Source organism: Corylus avellana, chromosome 1 (genome assembly GCF_965113065.1).
Source record: "Corylus avellana chromosome 1, dhCorAvel1.hap1.2, whole genome shotgun sequence".
NCBI classification, from domain to species: domain Eukaryota; kingdom Viridiplantae; phylum Streptophyta; class Magnoliopsida; order Fagales; family Betulaceae; genus Corylus; species Corylus avellana.
Genome location: NC_142490.1, coordinates 38,938,849 through 38,955,265, shown reverse-complemented (window position 1 = coordinate 38,955,265; position 16,417 = coordinate 38,938,849). Strand labels below are relative to the sequence as shown.

The window sequence follows — 16,417 nt, the reverse complement described above, 5'->3', positions numbered from 1 at the left end:
TTAGGAGAAATTTTAGTTTCTAAAATTTTAAGTCCAGGCCATTTATTTTTATGTAAGAGTCGTTATCCTGCTACGTGTTTTACTATTAATAAAATAAGAATAAATTTTTAATGATATTAATAATTATTATTATTTTATTAATAATAAAACATATTGCAGGATAATAACTCTAGAATAAAAATAAATGGTTTGAATATGAAATTTCATAAACTAAAATTCCTCAAAGAATTCCGGGAAATCCGAATCATGCATTAGGAGCTTCACCAAAATAAAATTACCTACAAGAAAAATAAAATAAAATTACCTTACTCTCAGCTCTGAGCTCAATCAGGCACTCTCTCCCAGCTTTCAATATCTCTTATAATCCAATTTCGGGGAAAGGACTGGCTTTTCTCATCTACTTCATCTTCGTCCCATTCAGGTATTTCATATCTCTTTGGGTTTGTTTAGTATAGTCAGTCCGATTCAGCTCCTTTATCTGAATCTGAGTTCAATCGGTTTTTATGTTTGACCATGCTGTACATATGTTTTAATTGCTTAGGATGATGGAAATTCTTGTTAGAGGCTTACTTGTACCCAAAATTGTTGTGGTTGAGTCACAAAAATAGACATGTGAAGAGGATGGTGGATCGAGAATTTGTATCTTCATTAACGTGATTTGAGATTCAGGGTTACTGGACATGGCCTTGTTCTTGACAACATTGTTATATATGTTGGATTTCTGTTTTATATGTAATTCTGTTTCATCGTCTTTTCTCAGAAATGCTGGAATTTCATGAGGAAAATATTGTAGGTGTAAGGTCAATGTTGGGATGACGATATTTGTTGGTGCATCCTGGTGCTAATAAAATTAAGGATTCCACAGATGTTTCTGTGGCTTTCATCTCTGGTAAATCTTTCACCTTGTTCTGCCCAGGGTGAGAGGGACCAGTTGGAAACTTTCGTCCCTCTGAAACTTCACTTTGATGGTTGCTTTATAAGTAACCCAGGGTGATTAGGGATTGGCGGTTTCCTTAGCGATCGTTTGGGAACATTGAACTGTCTTACTTGAAGCTGATCAGCGAGAGAAATGTAGTGATGGTGGGAATTCTCACTATGCTTTGGGAGTCATTGAAAGACCTTGATTTTGATTTATCTCATGTGATTACAAAGTTTGGTTCTTCAGTTATTATGAGTGGGCTGAAGTTTGTATCAAGATGAATGGAGATTGTTATGGAATCACAAGTCGAAAAAAAAAGAATGAGTTGGCTAATTTTAGGTTCTTAGATTCAAGGAGTCTGGAAGTGAACTTTATGCAATAGGGGGCTATCATCTTGGAGAGTTCTAATGGCTGTTTCCTTGAGTTGCTAATCGTTTTGGGTATTGTTGTAAGTGGCACTGGTTCAATGGCATCTTCCCTTTTCTTGGGTGAAGTAGAATATGGTCCATTCCAAAGTTCATTCCCATGAATGTCAACTGCCTTTTATGGTTACAAATTTGATTATGATCCATTGCAATTAACATACAAAAAAAAAAAAAACAAAAAGAAGTTAGTATAAGGAGATGGTGATTGTAAAAAGAAAGTTGGAAGGAAAAAATAACGGCACAGAAATTTATTTGTTGAAGAAAAGAAATGTTGAAACTTCTTACAACCAAATAAGGGGTAAGGAAGAAAAGAAGACACTTCTGAAATAGCTATGAGCCTATGGCAAGCCTAAACAAAAACAAAATAAGGGGGTGCAACTGGAAAAAAAAAGAAAAAGAAAAAAAAGAAAAAAAAAAAGGAAGTGACATGGGCTTGTAGCATGACAAAATCAAAATCATAAAAAGATGTTGGAGCCACTTACAAGTCATGCGAAAATGAAAACGCTCGCAAGCCATGCAAAGGAAAAAAAATACTCACTAATGAAAAAACGAGTGGAAATTGGATACAAAAGCTAGAGATGCTGAAATTATGCAGGACTCATGCCACATGATGGCCTGCTTTAAGCAAACCAATGAGAACAAGTGAGGTGTACTACAAATCATAATTCATTTAACTATGTTTGCCTTCTCTAGTTTTCAATTTGGCTCATGATAAAGGAATGAAATACCGACTGCGGATAAGGAGTGGAATAATTCGAAATTAGTTTTTAACTGGATGGCACCCTTGCCAACATTTGCTGGTTCTTGGTGACTGCTTTGATGATATAAGATATGGTTCTCTACCTGTAAATGATTTTTACTTTTGTAGGAATGTAAATTATGCAATATATGCAGTCACCTACCTGTGTAGTTGCATCTTACTACTTTTCCTTCTTTTTTCTGTTTATAATCTTATTTTGATGTTTATTTTATAATACTTTTTGCTACCATACCAACTGGGACATCACCATAACTATATGCAGGATCCAGGTCTCTTAAGCCTTTTATTGCAATGATGAGTATCAAGACATTGTACTTACAGGAAGTGAGTAACATTGCCTATTGATTGATGTTTGAAGCCTCTCTAAATCCCCAAATTGAGATATCCAGTGCAATGGCATCAGCTGTTTTGAAAATAGTGAATACCACTTTAGATTGGGTGACTTTTGCTTTAGATGCCCCTTCTGCTCGAGCTGTTGTTTTTGGAGTGCATATTGACGGTAACCTCGTAAACCTTAAGAGCTAACAGTGTCCTTGTCCACTTCTGGCTGATAATAGTTTGTTTAACTGTGTTTTGTCTTTTTACCTTCTGGTTGAAGGGCATTTATTTGTGGAAGTTCTTCTTTTGGTGGTCATCCTTTTCCTACTTTCCCAGAAAAGTTACAAGCCCCCTAAAAGGCCTTTAACAAAGAAGGTTTGTTTGACAGTTCAAATGTGTACTTTTTATTATGGCTGATAGTCTGCTCTTATTGATTTATTGGCCCTTAACTGCTCTAGTATTTCTTTAACATACTAAAGTTGAGAAGTCTTGAGTGTTGACAGGATATGGTATGACTAGCATATACTTTTCAAGCTGAAAGCAAAACCTTTTTATTTAACAACAATCAGCTGATCATGCTCTTCAAACAGAATACTCGGTAATCACATTTTTGCAGATATAATATGTAGAACATTTCTTCCCAATGATGATTGGTGTGCCAAAATACTATATTTGCTGCAAACCTTTTTTGGAGACTTAAGGCTCCGCTTGTTAAAATTTTCTTCTTCTCTCTTTTGTTTTTTATTCTCAAAACAAAAGCATTAACAAAACACTTAAAATCCAAAACACTCAAAGCTATTTTCACTATGTCACATCAGAAGAATTTTTCAAACTAAAAACAAGAAACACTCCCCAAAACACATTTACAAACATAGCCCTTTTTTATGTGGGTGTAAATGGGTGTTATTTCATTTTATTCTCTTAATGCTGTGTGGGTTATTAATGCTTCCCCTCTTTCATGGTCAACATAAATGAACGTTCTACTGCTGCTTAGAGGAAGTGTATTTTGACCCAGAAGTTTTCTTTTTACCTTTTCTCCCCCTGGACACTTTTCTCCATTGCTAAATTCAAAATATATGAAAAACACTTTGAAAAAAAATAAAAAATATTGAATTTGGTTTAGTTTGTGTGAGTTTCCTGAAAACATTTAAATATATACCATAAATCTAGCATGTCAGAAAATGTTGATATGGTGTAGAATCCAGGCTGAATTTATAATTATGTTGAAATCTAAAATCTTGGTAGAAGTTGAACGAATAAGATGTAATGAATTTGTCACCATGCTCACTATGCCTATCTATATGTATTTTTTGCTTTTTTGCCTTCCCTCTCTTTTTTTCATCCAGGGAACAAGACCCAAGTTTTGTGATTTGTATTGCAAAAGTTTCAAAATTAGATATTCCCTTTAAAAAATTCAGATTTTGCTCCGCCAAAGTTCTGTCATATAAAATCTAATCCCATCAATTACAAAACTTATTCAGTTTGGCCCTCCTACTTACCATTGTCTCGCATTGACTCTAGTTCCAACAAAGTTCCATCTGATTATTTTAATGAACCGCCTTTGGTATATATTAGTTATTAGTGGTGATACATGCGTCTAGAGTGGCTTTTATGCTTTGTATTCTGTTAGTTCTTGTATCTCCCAGTCTTATGTAGATTGTGCTCTCTTGACCAAAAACTAATGAAAGTTGTGCCTTATGTTTATAGGAAATAGATGAGCTTTGTGATGAATGGGTTCCAGAACCCCTCATTCCTCCACTTACAGAAGAGATGCAGAGCGAACCTCCAGTGTTGGAAAGGTGAAAATAGTTGTAATATTTATGCAGAGGATTTCTTTAATTCGTGTGAGACAATGCCTTTGGCCATAAATTGTTTTTTTTTTTTTTTTATATTTTATATTTTTTTATATAAAAAAAAATTAAAATTATTATCTTAAATGGACATATAATTGCATTTGTGGACTTTATTATTTTTCATAAGTCAAACATTTGAATAAAAACCATAAAGTGTTTCAGAAAAACCTTTAAGGTATTGAGTATTGACACTGCTCATAAGTTGCTTCCTTTTCTCCTGGCAGTGCTGCACGGCCGCATACAGTAGTCAACAGCAAAGAAGTTGTCAATTTTGCTTCGGCAAATTATCTTGGATTGATAGGACACGAGAAGTTGCTTGTGAGGAAATGCAGTTCCTATTATTAATTTTTTTTTTTTTTTCTTTTGTGATAATTTCTTTGTTTGATTATAGCCTTTATAGCAATATTTTACCTCAGGCATCATGTACCACTGCATTGGAGAAATATGGTGTTGGTTCATGTGGTCCTCGTGGGTTCTACGGAACAATTGGTAAGAGTTAATTTTGAAACTACTTTCATATGAGTCAGGTTGGAGGTCCCTTCCCTCCTCAAAACTCATGCCCCAGTTCTTCTCTGGGAAAACATTTTTCTTTTGACAATTATTTTATATTTTCACATCTTACTAGATGTACACCTTGATTGTGAGGCCAGAATAGCAAATTTTTTGGGAACTCCTGATTCAATTCTCTATTCCTATGGACTTTCCACCATGTTCAGTGCAATTCCAGCTTTTGCCAAAAGAGGAGATATCATTGTGGTGTGAGTATACATAATCTTTGACTATTTAATTATTTTTAGTTTTTGTGGCTGTTCTATAAAAGTTAGGTTCCTTTTGGATTCTTTTCCTTGTGTTTCTATCTATTATCAAAGGAACTAGTTATACTGTGTTAAAATCAATTCTAGGAGGAAAATCATTTTTTTAATAAGTAATTCTAAGATGAAAAATCTCGTATGGTAAATTCTGGGAAAAAAAAAAAAAGAAACCACTTGTGGTTCCAACATGGTCGATAATGAGATGCTTTTCTTTGTGGTGGGTGAGACAAAGATGGGAATGATGTTGGGGGTGGCAACTGAGGTGTCAAGATGCTAGTGATGGGATGGATGTTACAGACAGTAGCAATGATTGGTGGTGGAAATGGGGTGGCAAAAGTGTTGATGCAAATTCAGGTGTAAATAAAATAATGGGGACCGTGAATGTGTCCAAGTTTTGCTGTTTATTTGTAGAAGTCAAAACTTCTGAATCAAATGGAATTTTTTTTTTTATAAAAAAAATTGATTTTTCCTAAAAAGCTAGCCAACCTAGTCGGAGGAGAAACTGTTTTTCTACTTTTGCATACTTTATATAATTGCATTGAAACACAATCTTTGGTCACAATGTGTTATTGTTATGAAGGTGGGTGGTATGAATTACATGGCATGTGTGATTTACCCTATGTTTGGGAGTTTTGTGGAAGAAGAGAAGATAAGGAGGAAGGGAGGCAGAGGAGAAGAGGAGAAAAGAGGGAATGATTATCCCTTCTGTTGTCTGAAAGTTCTAATAAATAATAGGAGAGAGGGGAATATGTATTCCACCCATTGTTTGATTGCAGGGTAGAAAGGATAGAAAATGAGAAGTTATTATGTAAATAGACTATGGAGAGAGAGATTAGTGATGATTGTTTGTTTAGACGTCGTTGAAAATTTAATAAATTATACAGGACAAAAGGAAAAGTATAAAAAAAAATTTAAAACTTGGTCTCACCTCTTTTCAAATTTCCCCAATTTGAGGGAATTCATAAAAAAGAGCTTGGAGGGGATATGGTACCCTTCCAAATCCCCTCGAGTCCTCTCCCCCTCCCTAAAAGAAAAATTCCTAATAGGGGTTATCACGCCTCTTAAAGTGGTAGTTTAGGCCATTAATTAAAATGACTAGTGAGGTGAATAGAATTTCAAAAGAAAGTAATTATGAATGTGACAATTGCTTGGGTTTATTTTGCTGATATAAGAATATCATCGAACCTTGTGTCCTGTCTTAGTAGCCTACCAGAGCTGCTTGCAACATTTATCCTGTTGCCTTTCAGATTCCAGCATACATTAGGAGTTTTTGCTGTTAAAATGGCTTGCATCAAATTTTTGCTGTAAATTTTTATCTTTAATTGTTCCTTTTTCAGGGATGAGGGAGTACACTGGGGAATACAAAATGGCCTTCATCTTTCTAGAAGCACAATCGTGTATTTCAAGCACAATGATATGGAATCCCTAAGAAATACGCTGGAGAAAGTCACTGCAGAGAATGAGCGGGCTAAGAAATTGCGGCGCTACATTGTTGTTGAAGCTGTGTACCAGGTAAACTTTTTGTGCATTGTGCATATCAAAATTTCACCTCTTTTGTGTATTTTCACACAACAATTGAGCTCGACTTTGTGAACAAACATAGGAGGCACCTTGATGTATTGGCTCTATGTTGCATGCTGCAGAAGATGTTAGTTTCTTTATGTATGGCATAAATTCTGGCAGTAGAAGGAAGATGGGCAATTACAAATGGATGAGTGTATCTTTAAATGATGCAATCTTTCTAATTGGCTTGTTTGCCATTTTTCTCCAGTTCCAGAGAGAATTGAAAGAAACATAGCTTTTATGCTCAAAGCATAAATGCTAAAAGTTCGTCATTTGATATATTCTGCTAAGGTGCTATATATGATTACTTATATTATATGTATATAAGAGAGAGAGATTGCATTAGCTGCTAGAACTCCATGGTTTTGATCAAACTTGATAAACTAAGGTTGAGTGTGGTTTCTCTGTGTTATTGTTTCTTAATTTTCAATTTCTTTATGTGAGCAAGAGGATGATGGGATGAGGATATGGCCATCCCTCTCAAACTTGTCTTTACTAATGATATCAGTGTTAATTCTATGCTTGTAAATCCACCGTGCTATATTTGATTCCAAAATTTACAGAATTCTGGCCAAATAGCTCCCTTAGACGAGATCATTAGATTGAAGGAGGAATATCGGTTTCGTGTTTTATTGGATGAGAGCAACTCATTTGGTGTGCTTGGCAGTTCTGGAAGAGGTCTCACTGAATATTATGGGGTTCCGGTATGTTTTGAAAGGTTAACCAACCCCCTTTTTTTCTAAAAGTAAATTGAGCCAATTGCTGTTTGTGATTGATGGTGGTCTGGCATTGCAGATTGAGAAGATAGATATTGTAACTGCTGCAATGGGACATGCATTAGCCACAGAAGGAGGATTCTGCACGGGAAGTGCCAGAGTCATTGATCACCAAGTATGCAAATTATACATCATAGGAATGACATTCTTGTAAATGAACTATTGTGTTGATAGGATGGAAGTCTTAACAAGACAAAATTGTATCAATTATTATATTTTCGTATATATTCCAGCCTTTAAGTTACTAATGTCTCAGTCTATGCTAATTGTTGGCAGCGATTAAGCAGTTCTGGATATGTTTTCTCTGCTTCTTTGCCCCCCTATCTTGCGAGTGCTGCAATAACTGCTATTGATGTCCTGGAGGAAAATCCTGTTCTGTTAAAGAAACTGAAGGAAAACATTGCTCTATTATGGAAAGGTTGGTTCTATTTTACTGCTAAACAGGCTTCAATATATTTGTAAACAATAAAAATACCTTACATTGGGTGCTGAAGGTTTCTTAGTTCAGTAATGCATAGGTACATGAAACAGCCATTGATAGGGCATTACTCTTTAGAGAGAAAAGCTGTCAGACTTGATATCCTTTTTATAATGGGTTGCATTAGGTCTGTGAGGCCATTGGTATTATTCGTATGGATGTACCAGTCACTTATACCTTTTAGAAAATCTGCTCAATGTAGATATATGTCTTGGATACATGCTTATTCATATTAAATCCATTAAACACTAAAGTTTTTGTTCTATACATATGATATACCAAAATCAACCAAAAGCAAAAATTACATGCTTGCTAAAAGCTGCCTCAACACCTCTTTGATCTCAATATATTTTGTGACCGTAGGATTGTCAGATATACCGGGCCTCTCGATAGCAAGTAATGTGGAATCCCCCATCGTTTTTCTCAAATTAGAGAAGTCAACAGGCTCCGTGAAAAATGATCTAATTCTTCTTGAAGATATTGCTGATCGAGTAAGAAAATAGTTATCTGGTTTATATTCACAATTTAGGCAAATCAATTTCTTCAGTTTCTATTTTCTTATTACTGAATGCCTTTTTTTCTTTTTTCTTTTCAGGTTTTGAAGGAAGACAACATACTTGTGGTGGCATCCAAAAGATCAACACTAGATAAATGCTGCTTGGCTGTTGGAATTAGATTGTTCGTTTCTGCCGCTCATTCAGAATCTGATCTGCAGAAGGCGTCTGCATCATTGAAAAGAGTTGTGGCATTGGTGTTGAGGAGTTAAACTGAGTGGTGCATGTCAAATCTCTGTGAACCTGCTCGACCTTTGTAGGCTTGTGTAGATGGCCTTTATTTTTTAGACGATTTTGATAATTTATGTAGTAATTCTTGTTTGATTATTTTAGAACTTCAGTTTTTGCTCTTTTAACTCCATCGAGTAGGGTTAATACAAACTTGGAAGTGTCATGCTTTTGTTATTGGATGGAGAATTGGGATATTGATTGTAACAAATGTAGAGATTATGATTTAATTCTTCCGGATCTCCTATACTTGTAATTGCACTAATGAGGACGAGGAAAAGATGATTACTTTCAATGCCTTTGCTGTGGATGCATTCTGAAAACTGCATTTTTTTTTTTTTTTTTTTTGTGGACTCAACTCCGAGTTCTAAGTGCCACTTTGATTGGGCTATGTTGAATTACTTCAAATAAAATTTAGAAACTACTTCATAATGAACCTACAAATTTCTTTTTTCCCGAGTATAATTGCCTTTGAAGAAATTGCAGATAGGAAACAAAAACAAAATGGAGTTTGTCATAAGACTTGACTAATGTGGGGTTTTAGTTAGTTGCTAGAATAGGTATTTAATATCATTAACCCTTTTAGTCGGTAATACCTAACACCTAACAAAACAGAAAAGACGTTTTGAAGTTTTCTTTTTTCTTTTTTATTATTTAAACAAGTGTTTAGGTAAAAAATACAAGTTTTGTGTTTTTAAAAGTGTTTTCTAGTCAAGTTGTTTGTTATTTTAAAGTAAAAGTTTTAACAAGCATATTCATTCTCTGAAAGAGAGAAAAGGTCATTCTACTCACTGCGGTTGGCAATGCGATTTCGTAAACTTGAAAAGGTCATTCTAATGTGATTTTAAATCAAATCACAAAAAAAAAAAAAAGTATTTTTTAAAAGTTGAAAACTGCGATTTTACTAAATGTTCAATTGCGTTTTAAAATCACACGTATTGAAATCACAAATCCAAACGAACTCTAAAAGTGTGTCGGGCAGTGATCTTAGGTTGTGTTTGTACCCATCAAGGAAGACAAAATTGCAAAGAGAGTAGAAGACCTATGGTTGAATCCTGAAGGTATACACTTATGTATTCATCAAGTAACCTAGTTTCCTATGCCTCAACATCATCACAGACGTAGTTCCGTGTGAAAAGGGCAAGAATGAGTAACAAGCTTTTATGATTTTCATTTTTCTCCATTATTTACAACATTCATACTGCACAACGAATGCATCTCCAAGGCAAGGAGTAGATGATCATCTCCTCCCCCCACCCCCCTATGGAAAAACATCAATTTTCCCACAAATGCTTCTCAAATCATCTCCCGTGGAAGAGCCTGAAAAAACTTTCAATAAGGCAAGCTCTTAGAGCTTGTGCTGACCACAAGAGCCTTCAGCTTCGAAGCGTCTGCAGCAGGATTGGCTCGTCGCGTTATCATTTCCATGTTCTTATTCAAACTCTGCTTCACCAAACTCTTCATCATTTTCTTTCCTTCTTGAGTCTCCCTTCCATTCAAGGGCGAACCCATCGCAATCCTTCCGGTCTGCGGCCCGGAATGCGGCTTCATATTCGCGTGCCGCTCATCTTTGAACCACTGCAGTAGCTTCAGCGCCCTCTTCTGAGCCAGAGGGCTCCCCAATAGCGCCACTTCAAGAAGCACCGGCACAATCCCCGACTTGCACATTTTTTCCCGTTGGGCTGAGCTCTGGTGAGCCAAAATCATCAAAATGTAAGCCGATAATTCTTGGCATTTGGGTTTATCTTCCCACGTCAAAATCTCTATCAAACACTCCGGCACATTTGCACTATTTTCCATTTCCTTCTTCCCCATTAACGGCACCACCAAGTGCCCCATTATTGCAAGTGCTTTCTCCGAAAGTGGTTTCGATGTGGAGAGCATCAAGAGGGTGTTTACCAACCCGCCTGAGACAAGAGGTCCAGCGTGGTCCAGCACGGCGGAGAGGTTGTATAAAGTTCCTAAACATGGCTCTTTGGTTTCGACAGTTGAAGCTGACTCCAGAATGCCTTTGAGAAACGGGAGAATTTCCGATGAGGCAAGAGGGAATTGGGTGTTTGCAAGAGAAGACAATGATAAAAGCAACTCTGCCATTTCACGTCTCGTCAATTCATCGACGGCATCAATGTTCTTTGGCAGCTTGGATAAGATTCCTGCCTCCACCATCACCGCCTTGTTCCTGAGCAGAGAAAGAACAAAGACCAAATTTAGGAAGAATATTTAGGGAGACAACCTCAACTTGTTAAACAATAATGACAAATTGAAACTTGAATCAGCCAATCAACCAAACTCAAAATAATATCATAGTGGCCCATTATTGATTAGGCCAATTAGAAGGTTAGGATTGAGAAATTAGGATTCTCTTCGGTTCAGTTGAACTGGATAATATATAATATCCCGTTAGTTATATTTAAGGGGTATTTTTGTCCTCTCAAAAAGTGAAAAAACAAAAATACCCCTCAAATATAACTAACCAAGATCTTGTTCAAGAATTGAGGAGCCTCGTTTAATTAAATGGGTTGGATTAAAATTGACCTATATAATTTTATACACATGTTTCGACACGACCCGAACCCAATACGAAATACGCGACAATTAGACCTGGTAATTTTTTATACAAACCCAATATGAAATTAGCATGTTATAATTTATAAGTCTAACTTGTTTAATTAAATAAGTCATATCTAAATCGGACACGCATGCTAGGCATGTAAGTGCACCCAATTATATATAAACAAATTAAATAAAGAATACAGAATTTAAGGAGATGAAGTCAGTAAGATCTGTTTTGGAAAATGGGGAGTCAACAAATGAAGTAGTTAATCATTGTTGAAGGAGATTATTTGGAATCTTAACTACTACACTACTAGTTTAATAGGCTATAATTTTCAAAGACAAAGATGTCGCTTCAATCGACACTGTTCCCCCCTCTAAATTCCAACCACCGTGGAACTTAGTGGCTACAGTCGGCGCACTTCGTGGCCTTCAAGATTCAAGAAGATCACATTTTCTCCAATAATTTTTGATTATTCAAATAAATAATGCCCATCATTTTTTTTATTTTTGTAAAAAAATAAAAATAAAAAAGGGTCTGAAATATGTCAGAAAGTACGTAAGCTTTAGTCATGTGTGGGTGCTTTGGTGGGCACTGTGATCCCTGTGATAACTGATAAACCCACGGGTGAAGCTATCATGGTCGGACGACTATGACAGCACTTCTCTATATTGCTGCACACACTCATCGTTGCCTATTTTTTTTTTTGTAACATTTATTTCCATTCATATTAATTAGGATCACATCAATTTAATCCCTTTAAATTATCACTTTAATAACTATTTATCTTTTAAATTTACCTCCAAACTATTAAAACAATGACAATATACCCAATTTTTTAAAAAATAACGAAAGTATCCTTACTAAAATAAAAATAAAAATACTAAATTTTAATTTTTTTTTTCAAATTTCTAAGGGTATTTTAGTCTTATACAAATTTTATAGGGGTAATTTTGTCATTTTGCTAGCATTGAGAGTACCATTGTTTTGGGGGTAAATTGTCATAATTGATAGTTTCAGGAGTAAATTGTCATTAAGATAGTAGTTTGAAATGGGTTAAGTAGACTTTACTTTAATTAATTACGAAAAATTGGGTTCCAAAAATCCCAATGAGAATTATTTGCCCTATTTTGGGCTCCAAAGTCACAAATAAAAAAGATTAAGGAGAATTAACAGAAAATACCAAAAAAAAAGCACACTGCAGGGACCATACTTACTAAACTAATTATAGGGAATGTAAATTAAATTAATTATTTTAAAGTATATATATATATATATATATAAACAAGTAGAATAAAAACTTACGTGAAAGTTCCATTAGCAAGCTCTATCAAGGCCGTGACAGCCACGCGCCGGCGAGCCGCCACATCGGAATCCACCATAGCAATCAACACCGGAATAACCCCGAGCTCGGCCATCAACTTCCTTATCTTCCCGTCATCTCTGGCAAGCTTCCCAATATCCTGAGCCGCCTTCTCCTTCTCTTCCCAGCTCCCAAAGTGAAGCTTCTTCACCGACCTTTGCAGCGCCGCCGACTCATCCTCCACGCTCTCCCTCTCCATAACTTCGTTATCAACACCTTTCATCATCGTAAGCTCTACATCAAACGATTCAAACCCATCTGACGGCTCCCGTCGCTTCCGAGCCGCCGCTTTCGATCGTAGGAACCTCCGGATTCGAACAAAGAACCGAAGCTTCATGTAGCACAACAACCAAGAAGAAGAAGAAGAAGAAGAAGCATGCATGGTTGGACTTTGAGAGGGGGGGCACATAGTGAAAGAGAGAGATTGAGAAAATAGTTATTGGGTTTGTTCTGTAACTCTGACTTTTATGGAGAGAATATTATGGGTGTGTGTGGGACAAGGAAGAAGAAGACTTTTTTCTGTGCAAAAAGAGAAAGGGAGCGCATAGCACATGCAGAAGAACAGATATTTAAGACGACGGATCATGAGGAGAGTATATGCCCATAATGCCCATGCTTAACATCACTTTATTACAACATTATCATTTTATATTTTATATAGGATCAACCTAATTAACGCCGTAATTTGTGTGTTGAATTTCTATTAGGTACGCAAATTGTATAAAAAAATGTATAGATACATGCGTATGAGATTATACATATCAATCAGCCTCTTTAGAGGTGGGTAAATTAACTGTTTACCGCTTACAACTGACAACCAACTTTCGGCGATCAGTAGACGGAATAAAAATACTATTTCGACCTTAGTTTGGTTCAGTAGGTGGTAGAGATTTTTTTTTTTTTTTTTTTTTGTCGTTTAACCGACAATTAACCGACTTAACTGATTTTTCAAGTAAATTTTGAATTTTATCTAGTCAGTTAATTAACTGACAAATCGGTAGGCAAAAATGCCCCTACTGACACTGACCGAACGGATACCCACCCCTACACCTCTCAATCACAAACCGTTCGTGTTAGATTTATATGGGATTTGTGGATAGTGCAAAAATTGCCGCCTAATTGCATCGGATTAGCCGATAAGGATTCCCTCTAACTTCAAAAGATTTTCAAATTACGCTATTTTCACATCATTACTTGCATTGAACGACTTGAAAAATGCTACATATTAAAAATGTGACATGTTACAAAAATAGTCAAAAATAATTTTCCTTTTAAAAGGCTTCATATTTATATTTGAAGAGATGATTCTTCTTTAGAAAATTAAAATACTATTTTTTGCTTAAAATTTTCTTACAACATAAAAAGTAAAAAACTTTATAAAAATATACTCAATTCTCATTGGTAGAATGTCACACAATTTTAATATATGATATTTTTCAAGCTCCTAAAATAACTAAATTTGAAAATTTACAAAGATTTCCTGATCCAATTGAATAGAGCTAAAAATTGGGTTTAATCATGTGAGATTGAGATAATTTAATATAAATTTTTTTTTGATCAATATCTACTATATATATCTTCAAGGATCTTTGACTTTTTTAAATGTTCTTCCTCTCATCTTGATCGTCAAGTCTAATTAAGGCAATGGATTTTTGGACGGCATAGGCTGCTTGGTGGCTGGTGGGGCCTATAAAGCACCTAACTATTTCATTTTGGGGGGAGTTTCTTGGATGCATCATAATCAGGGTCTCAGATATATCTGTTGGATTCTTAACGATCGTAGGATCTTGTATAATTAATCTCAGGAAGGATTTCTCCCGTTAGGGTGGAAATCCTGTGGAGATCAAGAGAACTTGAACACACATTCTGTACGTAACAAAATCAACGTACGTTAGATTGAGATAGTGTTTGTGTTCTCATGAGACTCTATTTATAGAGTTCCAACTTAACTCTTGACCAAGAGTTATGTCTCTTGACCGGTTACCTCCACTGGAAGTTATATTACCTTCCTGTATATATTATACAATCTGGTGTGGGTATGACCACACTTATAATAGTGTGATCATCTTATGCACCTTCATCTCCCACTTGATCATACTATTATGATCGGTAATAAAACCCTAGTTGTACATGTTTAACTTTGGTACTTTAAAACATGTCAACTCCTTATCTGCTAACGCTTGCAGACAATAATCAAATCATAACATCTTTGATGTGTACACACTTATGTTATTTCATCTAATTGCACCTTTTTACCATATGTGTCTTATCGACGACATACTAGTGGTGACTTTACTTGCTATATTATCTAAGCAAATAACATTAATTATCCATAGTTGGGAATACAGTCCACACCCAAACTACAATTAATGATTTTTACATAGTAACCATATGTAAACTTGTATTGAATTTTTCATTCAATTTCTTATCTCCAAGGTTATCCCTATTTGAGATTTACATTGACACTTCTTTCCGATGACTATCGATATATAGATGTTATACCAAACTTAACATAATGCTTTTAAGTGGACTTTACACATTTATGTCTGTTTATGATATCTATATTCACAAGTGTCATTCACCCAAGAATGTTCATTACATTTAATGAGGCGTAAGAAACGCATACCATCATTCATTCAGGCATTCCCTGAATCCTTCTGATTATGCCGTTTTTACCATTAGTTGAGCATGATTACCATGGTAGTAATAATTTTGCCCCATGCCAACTCTCATCTGTAAAACCTACAGATTGTCGTCAGATCATGACATGGCTATACGTGAGCACGTTTTCGTCATCTTATCTGACCGCATCCTTTACCATATACTTCCTTACCGATAGTATATTAGGGATGACTTCATTTCGCTATCTCTCAAACGAACGGCATCAATTCTCCATGGTTGGGAGTATAGTCCACACCCATTCCACAATTGACGACTTCAATCGTACACAAAACCATGTGTCAATCTGCGCTAAATTTTTGATCAAGTACTTCCTTTAAAACCATTATTCCTATGGTTTTCCTTGATACACCTTATTAGCGTCTTTTTCCACTCTCTGAGCATAGATACTATCCAATCTCAACATAATGCCTTTCAGTGGACTTTACATTTATGTGAGATGTAATATCCGTACCTCATTAGTGTCATCTGCCCTTAACTGACCAATTATTTTCCCATTAGGCAGAAGTGCATAAAATCTTTCTTCCAGGCGTCCCCGGATCCTTCCGACTATGCGTCAAACCATGTAGCTCTCACCTAGGTGTATTTAAATCCCATTGTTGCTACATGCCCTCTGAATTTATCCAGAGGCAATCCCTTGGTCATAGGATTGACTACCATCTCTATTGATGAAGTAAATTCAACCTTTATTTCACCTTTCTCCACTATATCTTGAATATAGTGATAACTTCTATAAATGTGTTTGTCATTGGAGCTATGTGCTCCACTTTTTATTAAAGAGATAGCAGACTTATTATAGCAAAACACATTTATTGGTCTACTAGGTATACCTAAATTAAACTATCGACAAAAAATTAAATTCAGCCCAAATTACTTACCTTTGTGCCGCATGCAATATACTAAGCTCCATTGTGAACTCAGCAACACAACCTTATTTCTTTCTCAAACCAAGAAACAACCATTCCACCAAATAGAAATATGCATTTATCTACATAACCTGCAAAACTTGCATCATTATAAACAATAAGGTTAAGATCACTTAGCCCAATACACAATCTTGGTGCCATGCAAATATCACAGTATTTGCTTCATTGCCTGTCAATGTACTCTAATTGGATTGAATGTGAAACATACT

At 35.5% G+C, this 16,417-nt stretch overlaps 2 protein-coding genes across 2 annotated transcripts; one reads left to right on the top strand and one right to left on the bottom strand.

Moving 5' to 3' along the window:
- The first annotated feature begins 279 nt into the window (after positions 1–279).
- Positions 280–8,918, top strand: LOC132170353 (long chain base biosynthesis protein 1). Its single transcript, XM_059581305.2, has 13 exons — positions 280–421; positions 2,367–2,603; positions 2,703–2,797; positions 4,130–4,221; positions 4,500–4,593; positions 4,692–4,764; positions 4,901–5,033; positions 6,425–6,599; positions 7,214–7,354; positions 7,446–7,541; positions 7,703–7,844; positions 8,268–8,395; positions 8,500–8,918. Exons 2-13 carry the CDS (start codon positions 2,453–2,455, stop codon positions 8,668–8,670), a joined length of 1,491 nt encoding a protein of 496 aa, XP_059437288.2. The 5' UTR covers positions 280–421; positions 2,367–2,452; the 3' UTR covers positions 8,671–8,918.
- An 816-nt stretch (positions 8,919–9,734) lies between these two features.
- LOC132171465 (ARM repeat superfamily protein) lies at positions 9,735–13,117 on the bottom strand. Its single transcript, XM_059582785.2, has 2 exons — positions 12,546–13,117; positions 9,735–10,865 (listed from the first exon to the last, which is right to left on the bottom strand). Exons 1-2 carry the CDS (start codon positions 13,010–13,012, stop codon positions 10,019–10,021), a joined length of 1,314 nt encoding a protein of 437 aa, XP_059438768.2. The 5' UTR covers positions 13,013–13,117; the 3' UTR covers positions 9,735–10,018.
- Positions 13,118–16,417: the final 3,300 nt, after the last annotated feature.